Source organism: Pseudophryne corroboree, chromosome 1, assembly GCF_028390025.1.
Source record: "Pseudophryne corroboree isolate aPseCor3 chromosome 1, aPseCor3.hap2, whole genome shotgun sequence".
In the NCBI taxonomy this organism is placed as follows: domain Eukaryota; kingdom Metazoa; phylum Chordata; class Amphibia; order Anura; family Myobatrachidae; genus Pseudophryne; species Pseudophryne corroboree.
The window spans coordinates 49,382,966-49,402,392 of record NC_086444.1 but is presented as its reverse complement, the minus strand read 5'-3'; the positions used below and the strand labels follow the sequence as shown (position 1 = coordinate 49,402,392).

At 46.4% G+C, this 19,427-nt stretch overlaps 1 protein-coding gene across 1 annotated transcript in view; it reads right to left on the bottom strand.

The window, feature by feature from the left end:
- The window catches only part of CCBE1 (collagen and calcium binding EGF domains 1), a 420,878-nt gene that overhangs the window by 59,914 nt on the left and 341,537 nt on the right, over nt 1–19,427 (bottom strand). The window contains exon 4 of the mRNA XM_063959304.1: nt 15,095–15,229. Within this exon, the coding sequence (XP_063815374.1) occupies nt 15,095–15,229 (135 nt within the window). The remainder of the gene's footprint in view (nt 1–15,094; nt 15,230–19,427) is intronic.

The following is a 19,427-nucleotide window of genomic DNA, read 5'->3' as shown; positions in this document are numbered from 1 at the left end:
GTTTTAAGTGCTAATGTAAATTTATTGTACAAAAGATTAGACAAAGCTGAAGCTAGGGAGCAGCCAGGGAGTCAACCCATGTCTGTCCCTATGTCGCAGGGACCTTCGGGGTCTCAAAAGCGCCCACTATCCCAAATTGTAGAGACAGATACCGACACGGATTCTGACTCCAGTGTTGACTACGATGATGCAAAGTTACAGCCAAAAATGGCTAAATGTATTCAATATATGATTATGGCAATAAAAGAAGTGTTGCATATCACAGAGGAACCCCCTGTCCCTGACACGAGGGTACACATGTATAAGGGAAAGAAACCTGAGGTAACCTTTCCCCCCTCACATGAGTTGAACGAATTATGTGAAAAAGCTTGGGAATTTCCAGACAAAAAACTGCAGATTCCCAAAAGGATTCTTATGGCGTATCCTTTCCCGCCAACTGACATGATACGGTGGGAATCCTCCCCTAGGGTGGACAAAGCATTAACACGCTTATCCAAAAAGGTAGCGCTGCCATCCCAAGATACGGCTACCCTCAGGGATCCTGCTGACTGCAAGCAGGAGCTTACTTTGAAGTCCATTTACACACATTCTGGTACCTTACTCAGACCGGCGATTGCGTCGGCCTGGGTTTGTAGCGCGGTAGCAGCATGGACAGATACCTTATCAGCGGACATTGAGACCCTGGATAAGGATACCATTTTAATGACCCTAGGGCATATAAAAGATGCTGTCTTATATATGAGAGATGCTCAAAAAGATATTAGTCTACTGGGTTCTAGAATCAACGCGATGTCCATTTCTGCTAGACGAGTCCTATGGACCCGGCAATGGACAGGTGATGACAACTCAAAGAGGCATATGGAGGTTTTACCTTACAAGGGTGAGGAATTGTTTGGGGAAGGTCTCTCGGACCTGGTCTCCACAGCTACAGCTGGTAAATCAAATTTTCTACCGTATATTCCTTCACAGCCTAAGAAAGCGCCACATTATCAAATGCAGTCCTTTCGATCACAAAGAAACAAGAAAGTACGAGGTGCGTCCTTTCTTGCCAGAGGTAAGGGCAGAGGAAAAAAGCTGCACAACACAGCTAGTTCCCAGGAACAGAAGTCCTCCCCGGCCTCTACAAAATCCACTGCATGACGCTGGGGCTCCACTACAGAAGTCCGCCCCAGTGGGGGCACGTGTTCGTGTTTTCAGCCACATCTGGGTTCACTCACAGGTGGATCCCTGGGCAATAGAAATTGTTTCCCAGGGTTACAAGCTGGAATTCGAAGAGGTGCCTCCTCGCCGGTTTTTCAAATCGGCCCTACCAGCTTCTCCCCCGGAAAAGGAGATAGTGTTAAATGCAATTCACAAATTGTATCTTCAACAGGTGGTGGTCAAGGTTCCCCTGCTTCAACAAGGGAGGGGATATTACTCAACCCTATTTGTGGTCCCGAAACCGGACGGATCGGTCAGACCCATTTTAAATTTAAAATCCCTGAACCTATACTTGAAAAGGTTCAAGTTCAAGATGGAATCGCTCAGAGCGGTCATCGCCAGCCTAGAAGGGGGGGGGGGTTTTATGGTATCTCTGGACATAAAGGATGCATACCTTCATGTTCCCATTTATCCACCTCATCAGGCGTACCTGAGATTTGCAGTACAGGATTGTCATTACCAATTTCAGGCGTTGCTGTTTGGGCTTTCCACGGCCCCGAGGATTTTCACCAAGGTAATGGCGGAAATGATGGTGCTCCTGCGCAAGCAAGGTGTCACAATTATCCCGTACTTGGACGATCTCCTCATAAAAGCGAGATCAAGAGGGCAGTTGCTGAACAGCGTCTCACTTTCACTGAAGGTGTTACAGCAACACGGCTGGATTCTCAATATCCCGAAGTCGCAGTTGGTTCCTACGACTCGTCTGACTTTCTTGGGCATGATTCTGGATACAGACCAGAAAAGAGTTTATCTTCCGACAGAAAAAGCTCAGGAACTCATGACTCTGGTCAGGAACTTATTGAAGCCAAAACAGGTGTCAGTGCATCACTGCACTCGAGTCCTGGGAAAGATGGTGGCATCATACAAAGCCATTCCCTTCGGCAGGTTCCATGCGAGGACTTTCCAATGGGACCTACTGGACAAGTGGTCCGGGTCACATCTACAAATTCATCAGTTGATCACCCTGTCCCCCGGAGCCAGGGTATCTCTCCTGTGGTGGTTGCAGAGTGCTCACCTTCTAGAAGGCCGCAGGTTCGGCATTCAGGACTGGATCCTGGTGACCACGGACGCGAGCCTCCGAGGTTGGGGCGCAGTCACGCAGGGAAGAAACTTCCAAGGTCTTTGGTCAGGTCAAGAGACTTGTCTTCAAATCAACATCCTGGAACTGAGGGCCATATACAACGCCCTACATCAAGCGGAGACCTTACTGCGTGACCGACCAGTTCTGATCCAGTCAGACAACATCACCGCAGTGGCTCATGTAAACCGCCAAGGCGGCACAAGGAGCAGAGTGGCAATGGCAGAAGCCGCCAGGATTCTTCGTTGGGCGGAAAATCATGTAAGCGCACTGTCAGCAGTGTTCATTCCGGGAGTGGACAACTGGGAAGCAGACTTTCTCAGCAGACACGACCTGCATCCAGGAGAGTGGGGACTTCATCAGTAAGTCTTCGCACAGATTGCAAGTCAGTGGGGACTGCCCCAGATAGACATGATGGCATCCCGCCTCAACAAAAAGCTGCAGAGGTATTGCGCCAGATCAAAAGACCCTCAGGCGGTAGCTGTAGACGCCCTAGTGACACCGTGGGTGTTCCAGTCGCTCTATGTGTTTCCTCCTCTTCCTCTGATCCCAAAGGTGTTGAGAATAATAAGGAAAAGAGGAGTACAGGCAATTCTCATTGTTCCAGATTGGCCACGAAGGACCTGGTATCCGGATCTACTGGAAATGCTCACAGAAGATCCGTGGCCTCTTCCTCTACGACAGGACCTGTTGCAACAGGGGCCCTGTCTGTTACAAGACTTACCGCAACTGCGTTTAACGGCATGGCGGTTGAATGCCGGATCCTAGCGGAAAAGGGCATTCCGGATGAGGTCATTCCTACGCTGATAAAGGCTAGGAAGGACGTGACAGCTAAACATTATCACCGTATATGGCGAAAATATGTTGCTTGGTGTGAGGCCAGGAATGCTCCTCCGGAAGAATTCCATCTGGGCCGTTTCCTTCACTTCCTACAAACTGGAGTGAATTTGGGCCTAAAATTAGGCTCCATTAAGATTCAGATTTCGGCCTTATCCATTTTCTTTCAAAAAGAATTGGCTTCTTTCCCAGAAGTACAGACTTTTGTAAAGGGAGTGCTGCATATTCAGCCTCCTTTTGTACCTCCGGTGGCGCCTTGGGACCTTAACGTGGTGTTGAGTTTCCTTAAGTCGCACTGGTTTGAACCACTTAAAACGGTAGAGTTAAAATATCTCACTTGGAAAGTGGTCATGTTGTTAGCCTTGGCTTCGGCTAGGCAGTGTCGGAATTGGCGGCTTTGTCTCATAAAAGCCCCTATCTAGTTTTCCATATGGATAGAGCGGAATTGCGGACCCGTCCTCAATTCTTGCCAAAGGTGGTGTCATCTTTTCATATGAACCAACCTATTGTGGCGCCTGTGGCTACGCGCGACTTGGAGGATTCCGAGTCCCTTGATGTAGTCAGGGCTTTGAAAATTTACGTGGCCAGAACGGCTAGAGTCAGAAAAACAGAAGCACTGTTTGTCCTATATGCGGCCAACAAGGTTGGCGCCCCTGCTTCAAAGCAGACTATTGCTCGCTGGATCTGTAACAAGATTCAGCAGGCTCATTCTACGGCTGGATTGCCGTTACCAAAATCGGTCAAGGCCCATTCCACTAGGAAGGCGGGCTCTTCTTGGGCGGCTGCCCGAGGGGTCTCGGCACTACAGCTGTGCCGAGCTGCTACTTGGTCAGGTTCAAACACCTTTGCAAAATTCTATAAGTTTGATACCCTGGCTGTGGAGGACCTCCTGTTTGCTCAATCGGTGCTGCAGAGTCATCCGCACTCTCCCGCCCGTTTGGGAGCTTTGGTATAATCCCCATGGTCCTTACGGAGTCCCCAGCATCCTCTAGGACGTAAGAGAAAATAAGATTTTAAACCTACCGGTAAATCTTTTTCTCGTAGTCCGTAGAGGATGCTGGGCGCCCGTCCCAAGTGCGGACTACTTCTGCAAGACTTGTATATAGTTGTTGCTTACATAAGGGTTATGTTATAGTTTTCATCAGTCTTGGACTGATGCTATGTTGTTTTCATACTGTTAACTGGTTAGTATATCACAAGTCATACGGTGTGATTAGTGTGGCTGGTATGAATCTTGCCTTTGGATTAAAAATAAAAATCCTTTCCTCGTACTGTCCGTCTCCTCTGGGCACAGTTTCGCTAACTGAGGTCTGGAGGAGGGGCATAGAGGGAGGAGCCAGTGCACACCCATACCTAAAGTCTTTCTTAAAGTGCCCATGTCTCCTATGGAGCCCGTCTATCCCCATGGTCCTTACGGAGTCCCCAGCATCCTCTACGGACTACGAGAAAAAGATTTACTGGTAGGTTTAAAATCTTATTATTTCCATGGAGATTGGCAGGGGGGCAGGGGCGCGCAACACGCAAACTGGGGCGTGCCACGAGTCAAGGGGCGTGGACTCCCGGCACGGCTCCATTTGTATGGAGACGGGAGGGGAGGTGAAAGAGCAGCCAGACCAGAAGTGCCAGATGGGCAGTCTGGCCCTGCATAGGGGGCAGGGCGGTGGCGTGACATGGCTAAGGAGGCAGGAGGTATGGACACTCACTAGACAATGCCGAGATAAAAGGCATTGTAAAGCGGGGGGGGGGGGGTGGCTATGATGGCGTGATTTAGCGCGAACTGCGTCACTGCCCCCCAGATCTGCACATCACTCGGCTTGCAGCAGGTGGAGGCCGGTTCCGTTAGACTTGCCCATTCTTCTGGGTGGTTGGGAGCGACTCCTGGTTTTTGGGAACCCCCCGGCCGGTCCAGAAGAGTAGGCTAGTATGAGATCATGAGAATGTAGAACATGTGACTGGTGAGCCAAGTCCACACATCCCCAATGTTAGAATCTCTCTCTACTGAATAGAGACAAAAAGATGGGACTGCTAGGGCCAACGACTGGAGACCAGCACAGGGACACAGGAACGATACCCAGGTTTTAAAGATATCCATGCTTGAGCGCAGATTGTTAAATCAAAACGACTGAGGTACTAATTAAAGTTGCCTGTATGTAAGCATGGATATCCTAAAAAACCTGGACTGTTATGGTGCCTTGAGGACCGGGAAACAGTGGGTTATATGGTTATACAGGGGCAAGTGGTGTCTGGACCTCTAGATGTCTCATCAAAGATTTAAGCGCCCATAACTGCTGTCAGCATAAGATTATTACAGTGAAACTATGCCAGGTGCTTTACCGCTAGGTAATCTGCATTCTCTGGAGGAAGCTGGGTTCTAGAGTGCTAGCCCTGCCTGGAAAGACATGCCACAATGCCAGACAGACATTGGTGACCAAAATACAGTCCACACTGTGCAATAGCAAAGGACGATGGCTGTACTATAGGTTAGCTAAATCAAACCTTGGAGAAAGATGAGAGAGATAGGGGTCTATTTACTAAGCCTTGGAGAGAGATAAGGTGGAAGGAGATAAAGTACCAGCCAATCAGCTCATAGCTGTCACTTTACCGGCTGTGTCTGAAAAACGACAGTTAAGGTGGGTACACACTAATAGATATGTCTGCAGATCAATTGATCGGCAATTATATCTATGGACGGATCGAGCAGTGTGTTCAGCATACACACTGCCCGATCCGTCGGGGACTGACGTCATGAACTGGGCGGGCGTGTACACATGCCCGCCCAGTTCAGCTGTCAATCACCGCCGGCCGGCGCAGCATGTGTACGGGCGGTCGGCCGACCGCCCCGTACACACACAGCGACGCGCCAATATATCGGTAGATATATTGGCCGTCGGCTGTGCTGTGCGGCCGACGCGATACGTCTGTGAACGACGGAGTTCACAGACGTATCGGCCGTTCACACTGGTTGACGGTCCCGCGATATATCGCCCGTTCAAGAGAACGGCCAATATATCGACCAGTGTGTACGGGCCTTTAGTTGCTAATTGATTGGTACTTTATCTCTCTCCACCGTATCTCCCTCCAAGCTTTGATAAATATAGTTTAAGGTGTACTTCATATTATAATATTTGCCACAGTGTTATTTTTGCTTGCAATGTATAAGTCCCAGTGAACGCAGAGGTCTATTTTTGTGTCCAATATCCCTTTGTAACTACAGATCTTGGTCAATATAATTTAATAAGCTGAACATGGAGGATTACATACATATTAGGGGTCACAAATACCAGCTCACTGTAGAAATAGTGTACCAGGACTCTAATTACCAAGGTAGGGATGGCCATTGACCATCAGTTATTTTCAAATCATCGATGGTCTATGACCAATGTAGAATACTTTTACCATCGATGGGGAGAACCATATGGTTTTCCGTTACTGATGATAAAGATGCGTCACATATTTTTTTCTCTCTCAAAGTTGCCAGGTAACAGGGCCAAGTTCCGCCCCTTGAAACACCCACAAAGCCTTGCCCCTGGCTCTGTTTGGCCAGCAGCCCATTGAATGGTAAAGCATGGGTGACCATCGATGGGTGAAACCATGATGGCTCCCTTGCAGATGGTTTCACATCCTCGACGTTAAGCATTAATGGTACCATCGACAGTTACCATCGATGGTTAACCCATGATGGTCATACTAAGGATAGCCCGGCCCCCTCTTCGTGACATCATATGAGCAGGTTGCAGGGCTAGCACAGGCCGAATTCCCTGCCATGGGTCTGTTGTGCACTAAAAGGGTATCATACCTGTACACATCCCTTGCAGCCCACCTTCTTCCCCTGCACTACGGATTTATTTTCTTTACTGTTGGAAAAGCTCCGCCCCTCATGGCATCAATGCAGGCCCGTACAAATATTAACCTGCAGCGTTCTCCATGGCCTCCCACCGAAGCTGATTACTTATGGGGGCCATCTGTGTGCACTAAAAAGGGGTTAATATCAGGGGTTGTGGGACGAGGGACCCCAGTATCGCATTCACAGCCAGTCACGTCATCGCGGCCACACCCTTGCAGAAGCGAGAGGGATACGGGTGGAACTTTCCCGGTCATTCCGCGAGTGTAGGCAAGTATGGGTTGCCTGTCGTGCTGTAAAAGTTGAAAGGAAGCATTAAACTTTTTGAACGCAGTGGTGGGAATGAGCCCACAAGAACCTTATTCCTATTAGTAAAGAGTTTTTCACGCGTTAGAACAAGTCTTTCCAGTCAGAAAATAACTTATTTTCTGGTTATTATGGGGTCTATTCATGAAGCAGTGAAAAGACTGAAGAAGTGAGCCAGTGGAGAAGTTTCCCATGGCAACCAATCAGCTGCTCCGTACAATTGTATAGTATGCAAATTATAAATGTTACTTCAATGCTGATTGGTTGCCATGGGCAACTTCTCCACTGGCTCACATCTCCACACTTTTCACTGCTTCATAAATAGACCCCTTATATTACTCTAGCAAAACTGTTATTTTATACTCACTTTAGCTTTTGCACGGCGTTTACTGTTTTATACAAAGCAGAAGATAACGGTAACCCAGAACACAGTGTGACAACGCTTTCTAAACAGACCCCTTTCTTACAGCTGAAAGGAAAATACATAACATCGACTAATAACAGGTTTTCTGCGGCAGAGCACAAGAACCGCGAATGCCAGACACTTCCACAATGCAGCATAACAGTGCCCATCTGGCAGCGAGTGCAGTGATCATGAATACGTGTTATTATCACAATTCAAATTACCTCATCCACAAACAATACCGCGAGCTGCGCATTATGTCTAATTGAACAATGACATGGATTCTGGCTGCTTTTGTTGTGTTACATTTTCTCCAGTAAACAAAACATAAAACCAACAATTACCCTGAAGCAGAAATGATCACTTTCTTCACGTTCAAATTCTCTCTCATGCATAAGAATAATACTGCAGACATATGGCTTCTCATATCAGGACACTACCACACTTCACCCTCTAGGTGGCAGTGTCAGTATGTGCAGGGTTGTGGTAGTGTTTGTGTGTCTGTGTCTGTGTATGTAGTGAGTGACTGAGGAAAAGGCAGAGGGATCGAGACCTATTTGGTGCCGCATCATAGATGTGTGTAAAAATCAAGTTTTGTGCCCTTTCCATCCTTTGAAAGCCGTAAGAGTACCATGTAAAACCCAGCATTGTACATGGAATAAAGCGTAGTCTTGCAGCTAGGGGTGATGCAATGCTGGGGCCTTGGGGATGATACCGCACAGGCTGCAGTTCTCATGTTCTTGATATCTGCTTGTGTTTAAAAATACATTTGCAGGGATAATCTATGAGCATGTTGCATGCAGTGCAGTCCTAACAGAGATTGGTGCACTGAAATGCCCAGCATTACACAGTCAGTGGACACAGATATAGGGCCTAATTCAAAGTTGATCGCAGCAGCAAATTTGTTAGTAGCTGGGCAAAACCATGTGCACTGCAGGTTGGGCAGATGTAACATGTGCAGAGAGAGTTATGGGCCCTACAAACAGCGCGATCCCCCACCGAGCTGCCCGACGGCGGATACGGCCGACGGGAGACCCGGCGGCGAGGGGGCAGTGACGGGGGGAGTGGAGTTTCTTCACTCCCCCCGTCACCCGGCTCCATAGCAGTGCAGGCAAATATGGGCGATCTCGTCCATATTGGCCTGCATGGACAAGCGACGGGGCACCAGCGATGAATGAGCGCGGGGCCGCGCATCGTTCATCGCTGGTGCCTCCACACTGAAAGATATGAACGGTATCTCGTTCATTAATGAACGAGATCGTTCATATCTTTCAGTATTATCTGCCAGTGTGTAGGGCCCAATAGATTTGGGTGGGGTGTGTTCAAACTGAAATCTAAATTGCAGTGTAAAAATAAAGCAGCCAGTATTTATCCTGCACAGAAACAATATAACCCCCCCAAATCTGACTCTCTCTGCACATGTTATATCTGCCCCACCTGCAGTGCACATGGTTTTGCCCAACTGCCAACAAAGTTGCTGCTACGATCAGGTCTGAATTAGGCCCATTGGGACAGATGTATTAACCTAGAGAAGGCATAAGGAAGTGATAAACCAGTGATATGTGCAAGGTGGTAAAGGCAGCAGCCAATCAGCTCCAATATGTAAATTAACAGTTAAGGCCAGTACTCACCGGCTGATTGGCTGCTGCCTTTATCAACTTGCACATATCACTGGTGTATCTCTTCCTTACGCCTTCTCCAGGTTAATACATCTGCCCCACTATCTCCTATCTGTGCATTATAAATGCTCTTCTTTAGTAAATAATAAGCATTGAAGTGATGATGGCATTTTACAGAAAGAGTGAGAGAAATTCTAGTGGACTTTTGGACAGATAAAAAAAACAGGATGTTTCCAAGTTTCAAAATATTAAAAGGACATACTGTAAAACTTGGAAAAAATAAGATCAGTTGTCACTACCGGCCTGATGCCAAGTTTTGCCTATGTCTGTTGGCAGTGCGTATCCTGCGCGATTTCCCTCTGTGAATGCTCCAGAGTTGCGCCAGTCGTAGGTGTTTAAATCACATCATTACTTGTTATCTACGAGGTGTAATGGCAAAGAACCTGATTCAGTATCAGTTGCAGTTTTGTTAAATTACAAATTACAACTGCTAACGATCATGCTGGGAGCCGCCCAACACAGGGCAACGCCGCCCACCATGCTAATGGCCGCCAGCGATGCAATCGCAATTCAACTGCGATCGCATCGCTGTCCCTGCAGAATAAGTGATGCCCTCTGCCTGTGCAGCCTGACTGCGAAGGAAGGCACAGTGCAGCCATCTTACCTGTCGCAGCGGCCACATGTGAAGTCACACAGCTGCCCTGAAAATGGGCAGAATCTCCCTGCATTACCGTTGCGTCACTGCCCCCGACCGACCCGGGAACGCCTTTGCCTTTCAATCAGGCAGAGGCGTTCGCATCAATGTGATGTGATCACATTGGCCGGCCCGTGAACGCGCAAAATGGGCCCTGTCCGTGCGCACTGGGTCTAAAAACAACATAATGCGGTCGCATCGTGGATGCAGTGCAACCTGAATAAGGCCCAAAGGGGGTTATTCAGAGATGGTCACAGATTTTGCTATCTCAGCAAAATCTGCGACCATACTACTCACTTGCAATCGTATCGAATATAGGTTGATCCCCTGCCGTAGAAGCATGGGGTACCTCCGCCATGTTTCCTATCCACCGCCCCCGGACACTTGTCAACCACATCACCTGTCAATATCCATTCAATCACATCCTTCCGGATTGCAATCGCATGGTGAAGGGTTGCGCATGCGTACTATAGCCGCTGCACGTTCGTACACCCTCTGGATGCGGCTGCTGCGTGCAAACGCATCGGCTGGGTCCAGGTCTGAATAAGACCCAAAGTCCACTGAGAGCATATTGATGCAACTGCGTGCTACACAGAAAGGCATGAGATAAAGGAAAGAGTAAATGGCGCTCCAATAGGTGTCAGTGGCCTATTTACAAATACCTGGGTTTACCCAAAGAATCCAAGTAGATAAACTACAATGATCTGTATTGATTGAGACACAGGGGTAGATGTATCAAGCTTGGAGAGATATAGTACTTGGTATTAGCGCTGGTACTTTATCGGTCTCCAACTTACCTCTCTCCAAACTTTGATACACCTCCCCAATATTCTGAAGCTGGTTAAACTGGACCTAAAGGACTCCAAAGACACCCGAGATCATATTCAAGAGAAATGTTAAGTATTCATATATATTTTTGTATTTTACAGTATTTTAGTTGTATTGCATTGGAGTTGGACTTATTACTTCATTAGCGTCCTCTCTGTTTTTGTATTTTTGTTGTTCGTAGATTAGTTTGTCAAGAATCTTCCTACAGCTTTGCCCGGTAGGAGCAGCTTTATATGGAATTGTTAATTTAAATTGCTTTAGTTTATATTCATTAGCGCATATTTCTTTTTTTATTATTATTTATATACAGTGTATAGATGAGCCTGGAAAGGATATAAGACAATCTATCCAGGATTATAACAAATGATACACACAGAAAAAAAATTACCTTGTTGCTTTCACATATATTTTCCTGTTTAGAAGCCAGGCCCAATTTATCTGCGCTCTGACCATTATTTATAGAAACCTACAGTGGTCTTTTCTCGTTATTGAGCTATTTTTAATTTGCAACCTCTGTTGTACACATGTTTCCTATTGCCTGAACTTAAGGAGCAGAATTTCTCCCCCGTTGTGCGTGTTACATTGTATGGCTGGGATCCGAGCCTATATTTCATATACTCTGTTATTACGGTGCCTATTACTAACACTTTGGTTACAAAATATGTCCATCCAGTTTAATAAATTACACTTCTCATCGCAAGTAATTTATAAGTACACACCCCATAGCTGGATGATCAAGTTACCCAGGCTGCAGAGCCGTCCAATCCTCAGTTGCGAGATTGGTCCATGTTTACATCTGCGGCCGCGTATAGCTACATCACGCATCAGTTCCACTATATTACGTTATGTAGTTTGTGTTATGTTTCATTCTGGACCTCTAACAGAGCATTCATGTTCACTGTCAACTGCTCTGATGTTTCTTTATTTTCCATGTTATGTAATAGTTAAATCGGGGCGGAACTGGAGGCGTTGCTGCTGACCTGCCTGCACCCGCCAACCAGTCCGCACGGTGACTAAACCTTTCCCCCTCCCCCACCTCTCTCTGCTTCCCAGGCTAATACATGCCATGTAAGAGCTCGGAGCTAGTGGACATCAGCGGTTGCTGGTTGGATGAAACTTTGTGTGCTGGATCTTCACCTACGTGGTCAGCCTGGCCAGGGTGAAGAAGGTGAATAAATAAATAAGGGTCCCTACTGTACGGCATAACGTGAATAAGGGACACTACTGTGTGGTGTAATGTCAATTGTGGGAATTATTGTGCTGCATAATGTGAATTGTGGGCACTACTGTGCGGCGTAATGTGAATTGTGGGCACTACTGTGCGGCGTAATGTGAATTGTGGGCACTACTGTGCGGCGTAATGTGAATTGTGGGCACTACTGTGTGGTGTAATGTCAATTGTGGGAACTACTGTGCGGCGTAATGTGAATTGTGGGAACTACTTTGCGGCGTAATCTGAATTGTGGGAACTACTGTGCGGTGTAATGTGAATTGTGCGCACTACTGTGCAGCGTAATGTGAATTGTGGGAACTACTGTGCGGCGTAATGTGAATTGTGGGCACTACTGTGCGGCGTAATGTGAATTGTGGGCAATACTGTGAGGCGTAATGTGAATTGTGGGCACTACTGTGTGGCGTAATGTGAATTGTGGGCACTACTGTGCGGCGTAATGTGAATTGTGGGCACTACTGTGTGGCGTAATGTGAATTGTGGGCACTACTGTGTGGCGTAATGTGAATAAGGGGCACTATTGTGTGGCATGTGAATTTTGGTCATTATGTGTGGCATAATGTGAATGGGGGGTATTGTATTGCAGTACATATAATGTATCATTGATTACATTAATGTTATATTACTGATGTGTATATAACTGTAAACTTCAGCTTAAATGATGCATCCAAAATTCTGCCCTTCAAAATTGAAATGAGAGGGAACACTATGTATATACAGTATCGTGTGTGTGTGTGTGTGTGTGTGTGTGTGTGTGTGTGTGTGTGTGTGTGTGTGTGTGTTGGAGTGAGGTTGCCGGTCTGTGGGGGCGGGAAGCAATGCTTATTCTTGCACCACCATTCATTAGTTCCGCCACCAAGCTAAATGATTGGGGTAAGCTGCAGATATGATAGCAGGCTGTACTTAGAGCTGAGTAGTACAGTCTTGCAAACCATGTGCACTGTCACAGCAGCTTTAATGACCCCCTCTAATTTTTTCATCCCACATTATCTCTAATTCATCACACGGATCCCAAGGCAGACAACAACTCATGTGGCCATCAATGCGCTGGAGAGCAGCGGCCATTTTCTTGTAGCACACATCCTGCTTTTTCTTCTCCCCAGTGTTTCTTCTGTGGTGGACAGAGTGATGACATCATCACTATGTTGCGCACACCCAGCCTTGTCTGCAGGGACACTCTTTAGAGAGTCAGGTAGATCACCACTATTTCAGAGAATCTCCCTGACATTCAGGGGGAGATGCAGTGGCGGACTGGCCATCTGGCAAATGCCAGAAGGGACGACGGCCTGATGGGCCAGTCCGACCTAAAAGCCTGGCCGAGCCTCTCCTGGCGCTCTGCTCGGCTGCCTGTCATACATAGAGATGAGGGGATGGTAGATGCTAGATACAAGTGGCCTAAGGGACCTTTTACATCAGGAGGAGGAGCCATGACACAGGGGGGAGGAGCTAGGCCAGCGGGATAGTTCCTCTACTATCCACGCCACCAACTATTACCTTTAGTAATCAGGTGGGGAGCAAAGCGAGCCACCGAGCCCGAAGCGTGGCGAGCGAAGCGAGCCCGCGAGGGTACTTTTCGGGTACCCTGCTCGGACGTAGCTCCTCCCCTTGGTGACGTATCTCCTCCCCTAGTGAAGTCAGAAGGTCCCTTCTCCCACTCCGATTTAGAACCAATTATGAGGGGATGCTGCATGGCCAGGCCCCTGTGACTCATGGCACGCCCCCTGGAGGTATGGCCACACCCCCTTTGTCACACAGCATGGTGCAAGGACTGCTTTATGGTCCCTGGAGAGATGACAAGTGTGCTGCAGCAGATATCAGACAGGTACCCCTATAATATATATCCCAAATATTAAATAATGCGTCAATCCTCATAACTGTCCCCTTATGCAAAGCTATCCATTATTCGGCAGGTAAAAAGACCTGAAATATGATAAATACGCTCCTTACTATCTCACGTCCGCTTGAAAGAGAATATATTACACTTAGTATACCTCATTAACACATGTTCCTCCATATCGGCCATTCTATTGCAAAGAACTACACAGCTGCTTCTAATTTGACTATTTAAAAGCAGAGACTTTATTTTCTGTTGCCTGAAATGTTGCAGCATTAGGAGATTAGCGCATGGCCGGTCTATGCGAGGAATGCAGGGGATGGAGGACACTTGTTTAGTTTATCTTAACAATTTCATTTTAATTGGAGGCGTTGATGATTATTAAAGGCACTGCAGGAAAGCGGATGACTTCGTTGAGGCTGTTGTGACATTGGGTAATTGTTTTGTAGTCTAGTTTACTGTATACCCAGTGCACTGTTCATTTAAACTAAAATGTTACATATACTGTATTTCAATATAGTACTTTTTATGGAATGAGCCGCTAGCTGGAACAGTCCAAATAATCACACTTCTAGGGGGACCATCTGTCTGCAATATGAGACATAGATTCCTCTTGGCTCTGTCACCATCAGTGGCGCATGCAGGGGGGGTTTCTGAGTATCCAGAAATGCCCCCTGATGGGCCAATTTTTTTTCTTTTCTGAGACGGAGAATGCTGTGTCTCTAATGCAGCACAGTCCACGATTTGAGCTGCGGCTACAGAGAGCCCTGATCGGCAGAGCTATCTGCATAGAGAATGTCTGGGAGGGGGCAGCTGTTGTGCGTGCCTAGCCACAGCAGCTTCTGTCCTCACATGAGCCAGTCGCCATATTCTCCCAGTCTCCACGTCTCATGTGTATACACAGTACTTACAACGGTCAAAATATTGATGGCCCTCTGATAGGTGTGGTTCAAGAGGAGGAGTGGGGGTGCGAGAAGTCTCTGTGAGTGCCCCTTCCATCTCACTGGTGCATGTCTTCACTCTAGAGCGCACTTTTTTAGTATACCCCTAAGCCTTGTGCAATGTTTCATTTACATATAATTATTCATTAATATACTGTTTTGATGGTCCTGCCCTTGAAACTGCCTACGTCCTGCATCCGCCAACATCATTGATTCTGTGGACTAAACACTACAGCTCATAGGTGACCACACAGCGCTTTATGTGTCTGTAGAATACTTTACCTAGGCAATATGGCTTCTCTCTATTCCGGTGTCTTTCCCGATCATACTGGTAACCCGGGTAACACGTACACAGAACCCGGCCAAAGTTATCCGTACACTGCTGCTCACACGGGGCCTCGGAGCACACGTCATAATCTGCAAGGGGAGAAAACATGAAAGAGTGAGGAAGTCATCCTGGATCTTAAAAGAGTGGCACATGCTGTAAGTCAGCAGAGCGGGGGGCCATAACCAAAGTATTGGAGGCAGTTATATTGTGTCACATGGAAAATGACGGCCAGCAACTGTTTGTAAGTAAAATAAAGTGTCTAGAGCAGGGTTCCCAAACTTTTTGAATAATGGCGCCCTGCAGTATCCGAACTTCTTCTCATGCCACCCCTAGGCCAAAAATTTCAGTTCAGAAAGAAGTAATTAAATTGTGTTTATATGTCATCCTTAGGTTCAGTTGTGTGGTGAGGGACAGGATTTGCTTCTGTTTGTCCACATAGTTTATGATTGGCAGCCACCAGCACTGGTTTTGCCTATTACATTGACCATAAATAAATTAAATTGATCCTGGACTAGCACCAGTTTGGGAAACACTGGTCTAGACTATCTTGGTGTACATTATAGTGTCCTTATACTGATATTTAAGTGTATATGTATATATACAAGATTGTAAAAACCTGGATAAAATGATTCTATATCCCATCTGCAGGTTCAAAAATAAATTTTCCATGAATGCAACACATGTCCCACATCTAACACCCATTTTCCATCAATACAGCACCTCACCACACATGTCCCACATCATTACACTAATTACCCATCAACACAGCACCTCACCATACATGTCCCACCTCATTGCACTAATTACCCATCAACACAGCACCTCACCATACATGTCCCACCTCACTACACCTATTTCCCATCTATACAACACCTCACCACACATGTCCCACATCATTACACTAATTACCCATCAATACAGCACCTCACCACACATGTCCCACATCATTACACTGATTAATCATCAATACAGCACCTCACCATACATGTCCCACCTCAATACACCTATTTCCCATCTATACAACGGGATGCAGTTAATTTGCATACCGACACCCGGAATCCTGACAGCTGGCAATGCCAACAGCCAGAATCCCGGCACTCAGGGTCTATCCCCAATCCTGGATGTCCACATCACCCATAGAGTGGGAATAGAACCCACAGTGTGGCAAGTTCAGCGAGCCCACAGCGTGAAAAGTGCAGCAAGAGGACTCTTTGCGTTCGCCCCGCTGCTGGCATACTGGCAGCCATGATGCCGTTGTTGGTAGGAAATCATACTGAACCCTATACATCTCACATCCATTTCTCACCTCAATACATCCATTTCCCATCAATACAACACCCAACATACATATCCCACATCATTACATCCATTTCCCATCAATACAACACCCAACATACATGTCGCACACCATTATACCCATTACCCATCAGGACAGCACCTAACCATACTGTTAGAATCTGTAATAAGCACAGTTAAGTGGATTATGTTCAGGATAGTTCTGTGAGCTCCAATCAGTCTCCTGGTAACCAGGTAGATGTGCAGACTAGGTCTCATTGTGCTGGGCTTCGTTCTGACTTCTACTTTGCTACAGTGGTTTGATTTGTGCCTACTGAAATTAGCTGTTTGGTATTTCATAACAGTACAACTAGTCTGCAGTATTCTGAAGATCTACTCATTTACTTGCTGCTGTGCACATTGCCTGTGCTGTACATGTAGGGGGTAATTCCAAGTTGATCACAGCAGGAATTTAGTTAGCAATTGGGCAAAACCATGTGCACTGCAGGGGAGGCAGATTTAACATGTGCAGAAAGAGTTAGATTTGGGTGGGTTATTTTATTTCTGTGCAGGGTAAATACTGGCTGCTTTATTTTTACACTGCAAATTAGATTGCAGATTGAACACACCCCACCCAAATCTAACTCTCTCTGCACATGTTAAATCTGCCTCCCCTGCAGTGCACATGGTTTTGCCCAATTGCTAACTAAATTCCTGCTGCGATCAACTTGGAATTACCCCCGTAATCCATTAGCAAAATGTTACTATGAAATATACTTGTGCTATTGGAAAGAACTGTGCAATATGTCTATACAAGACATGTACCTTTGATGCAAGCATATTGTTACTTCTAATCAATTCTCTATTGTGGAAAAGATTGGTATTATTTGACAGAATTATCCAGCAAAACATTTATTAGTGGTACAGTATCTGGAAAACTGGTGATTTTTCAGTGACTATTGTTTGTGCTATACTAAAGATCTGGCTGGTTTCTGTAAATAGTTTTAGTAGTCTTTGAGATGTTCTGTTCCCTTTAAATATACTGTATGTTTCTGTAATCTTGAGCTTATGCTACAAGAGATGAATTACTTTTGGCCTCTGAGTACTAGTGACTGTGGTGCCGGTAAAGGGGGCTGTTGTAGTCACAGCACTTGGCAAATGGTTCTGTAAGCTCAAGGTCACAGCAGGCACTCATAACACATGCCCCACATCAGTACACCCCTTTACCCTCAATACAACACCTGACCATACATGTCCAACATCATTACACCCGTTTCCAAACTATAGAACACCTCACTGTACATGTCCCACATCATTACACTAGAGATGAGCGGGTTCGGTTTCTCTGAATCCGAACCCGCACGAACTTCATGTTTTTTTTCACGGGTCCGAGCGACTCGGATCTTCCCGCCTTGCTCGGTTAACCCGAGCGCGCCCGAACGTCATCATGACGCTGTCGGATTCTCGCGAGACTCGGATTCTATATAAGGACTCGAGCCGCGCGTCGCCGCCATTTTCACACGTGCATTGAGATTGATAGGGAGAGGACGTGGCTGGCGTCCTCTCCATTTAGATTAGGAGAGAGAGAGAGAGATTGACCTGAGGCTGATACTGTAGAAGAGAGTGCAGAGTTTAGTGACTGACCACAGTGACCACCAGCAGTGCAGTTGTTTTATTTAATATATCCGTTCTCTGCCTGAAAAAAACGGTACACACAGTGACTCAGTCACATACCATATCTGTGTGCACTGCTCAGCCCAGTGTGCTGCATGCCTGCATCATCTATGTATATATTATATATCTGACTGTGCTCAGCTCACACAGCTTATAATTGTGGGGGAGACTGGGGAGCACTGCAGTGCCAGTTATAGGTTATAGCAGGAGCCAGGAGTACAAGACAGTCACATACCATATCTGTGTGCACTGCTCAGCCCAGTGTGCTGCATCATCTATGTATATATTATATATCTGACTGTGCTCAGCTCACACAGCTTATAATTGTGGGGGAGACTGGGGAGCACTGCAGTGCCAGTTATAGGTTATAGCAGGAGCCAGGAGTACATATTATATTAAAATTAAACAGTGCACACTTTTGCTGCAGGAGTGCCACTGCCAGTGTGACTGACCAGTGACCTGACCACACTGACCACCAGTATAGTTAGTAGTATACTATATTGTGATTGCCTGAAAAAGTTAAACACTCGTCGTGTGACTTCACTTGTGTGGTGTTTTTTTTTTTATTCTATAAAAAACTCATTCTGCTGACAGACAGTGTCCAGCAGGTCCGTCATTATATAATATATATACCTGTCCGGCTGCAGTAGTGATATATATATATTTTTTATATCATTATTTATCATCCAGTCGCAGCAGACACAGTACGGTAGTTCACGGCTGTAGCTACCTCTGTGTCGGCACTCGGCAGTCCATCCATAATTGTATACCACCTACCCGTGGTTTTTTTTTCTTTCTTCTTTATACATACATACTACTAAATCTCTTTATCAACCAGTCTATATTAGCAGCAGACACAGTACAGTACGGTAGTTCACGGCTGTGGCTACCTCTGTGTCGGCACTCGGCAGTCCGTCCATAATTGTATACCACCTAACCGTGGTTTTTTTTTCTTTCTTCTTTATACATACATACTACGACATCTCTTTATCAACCAGTCTATATTAGCAGCAGACACAGTACAGTACGGTAGTTCACGGCTGTGGCTACCTCTGTGTCGGCACTCGGCAGTCCGTCCATAATTGTATACCACCTAACCGTGGTTTTTTTTTCTTTCTTCTTCATACATACATACTACGACATCTCTTTATCAACCAGTCTATATTAGCAGCAGACACAGTACAGTACGGTAGTTCACGGCTGTGGCTACCTCTGTGTCGGCACTCGGCAGTCCGTCCATAATTGTATACCACCTAACCGTGGTTTTTTTTTTCTTTCTTCTTTATACATACATACTACGACATCTCTTTATCAACCAGTCTATATTAGCAGCAGACA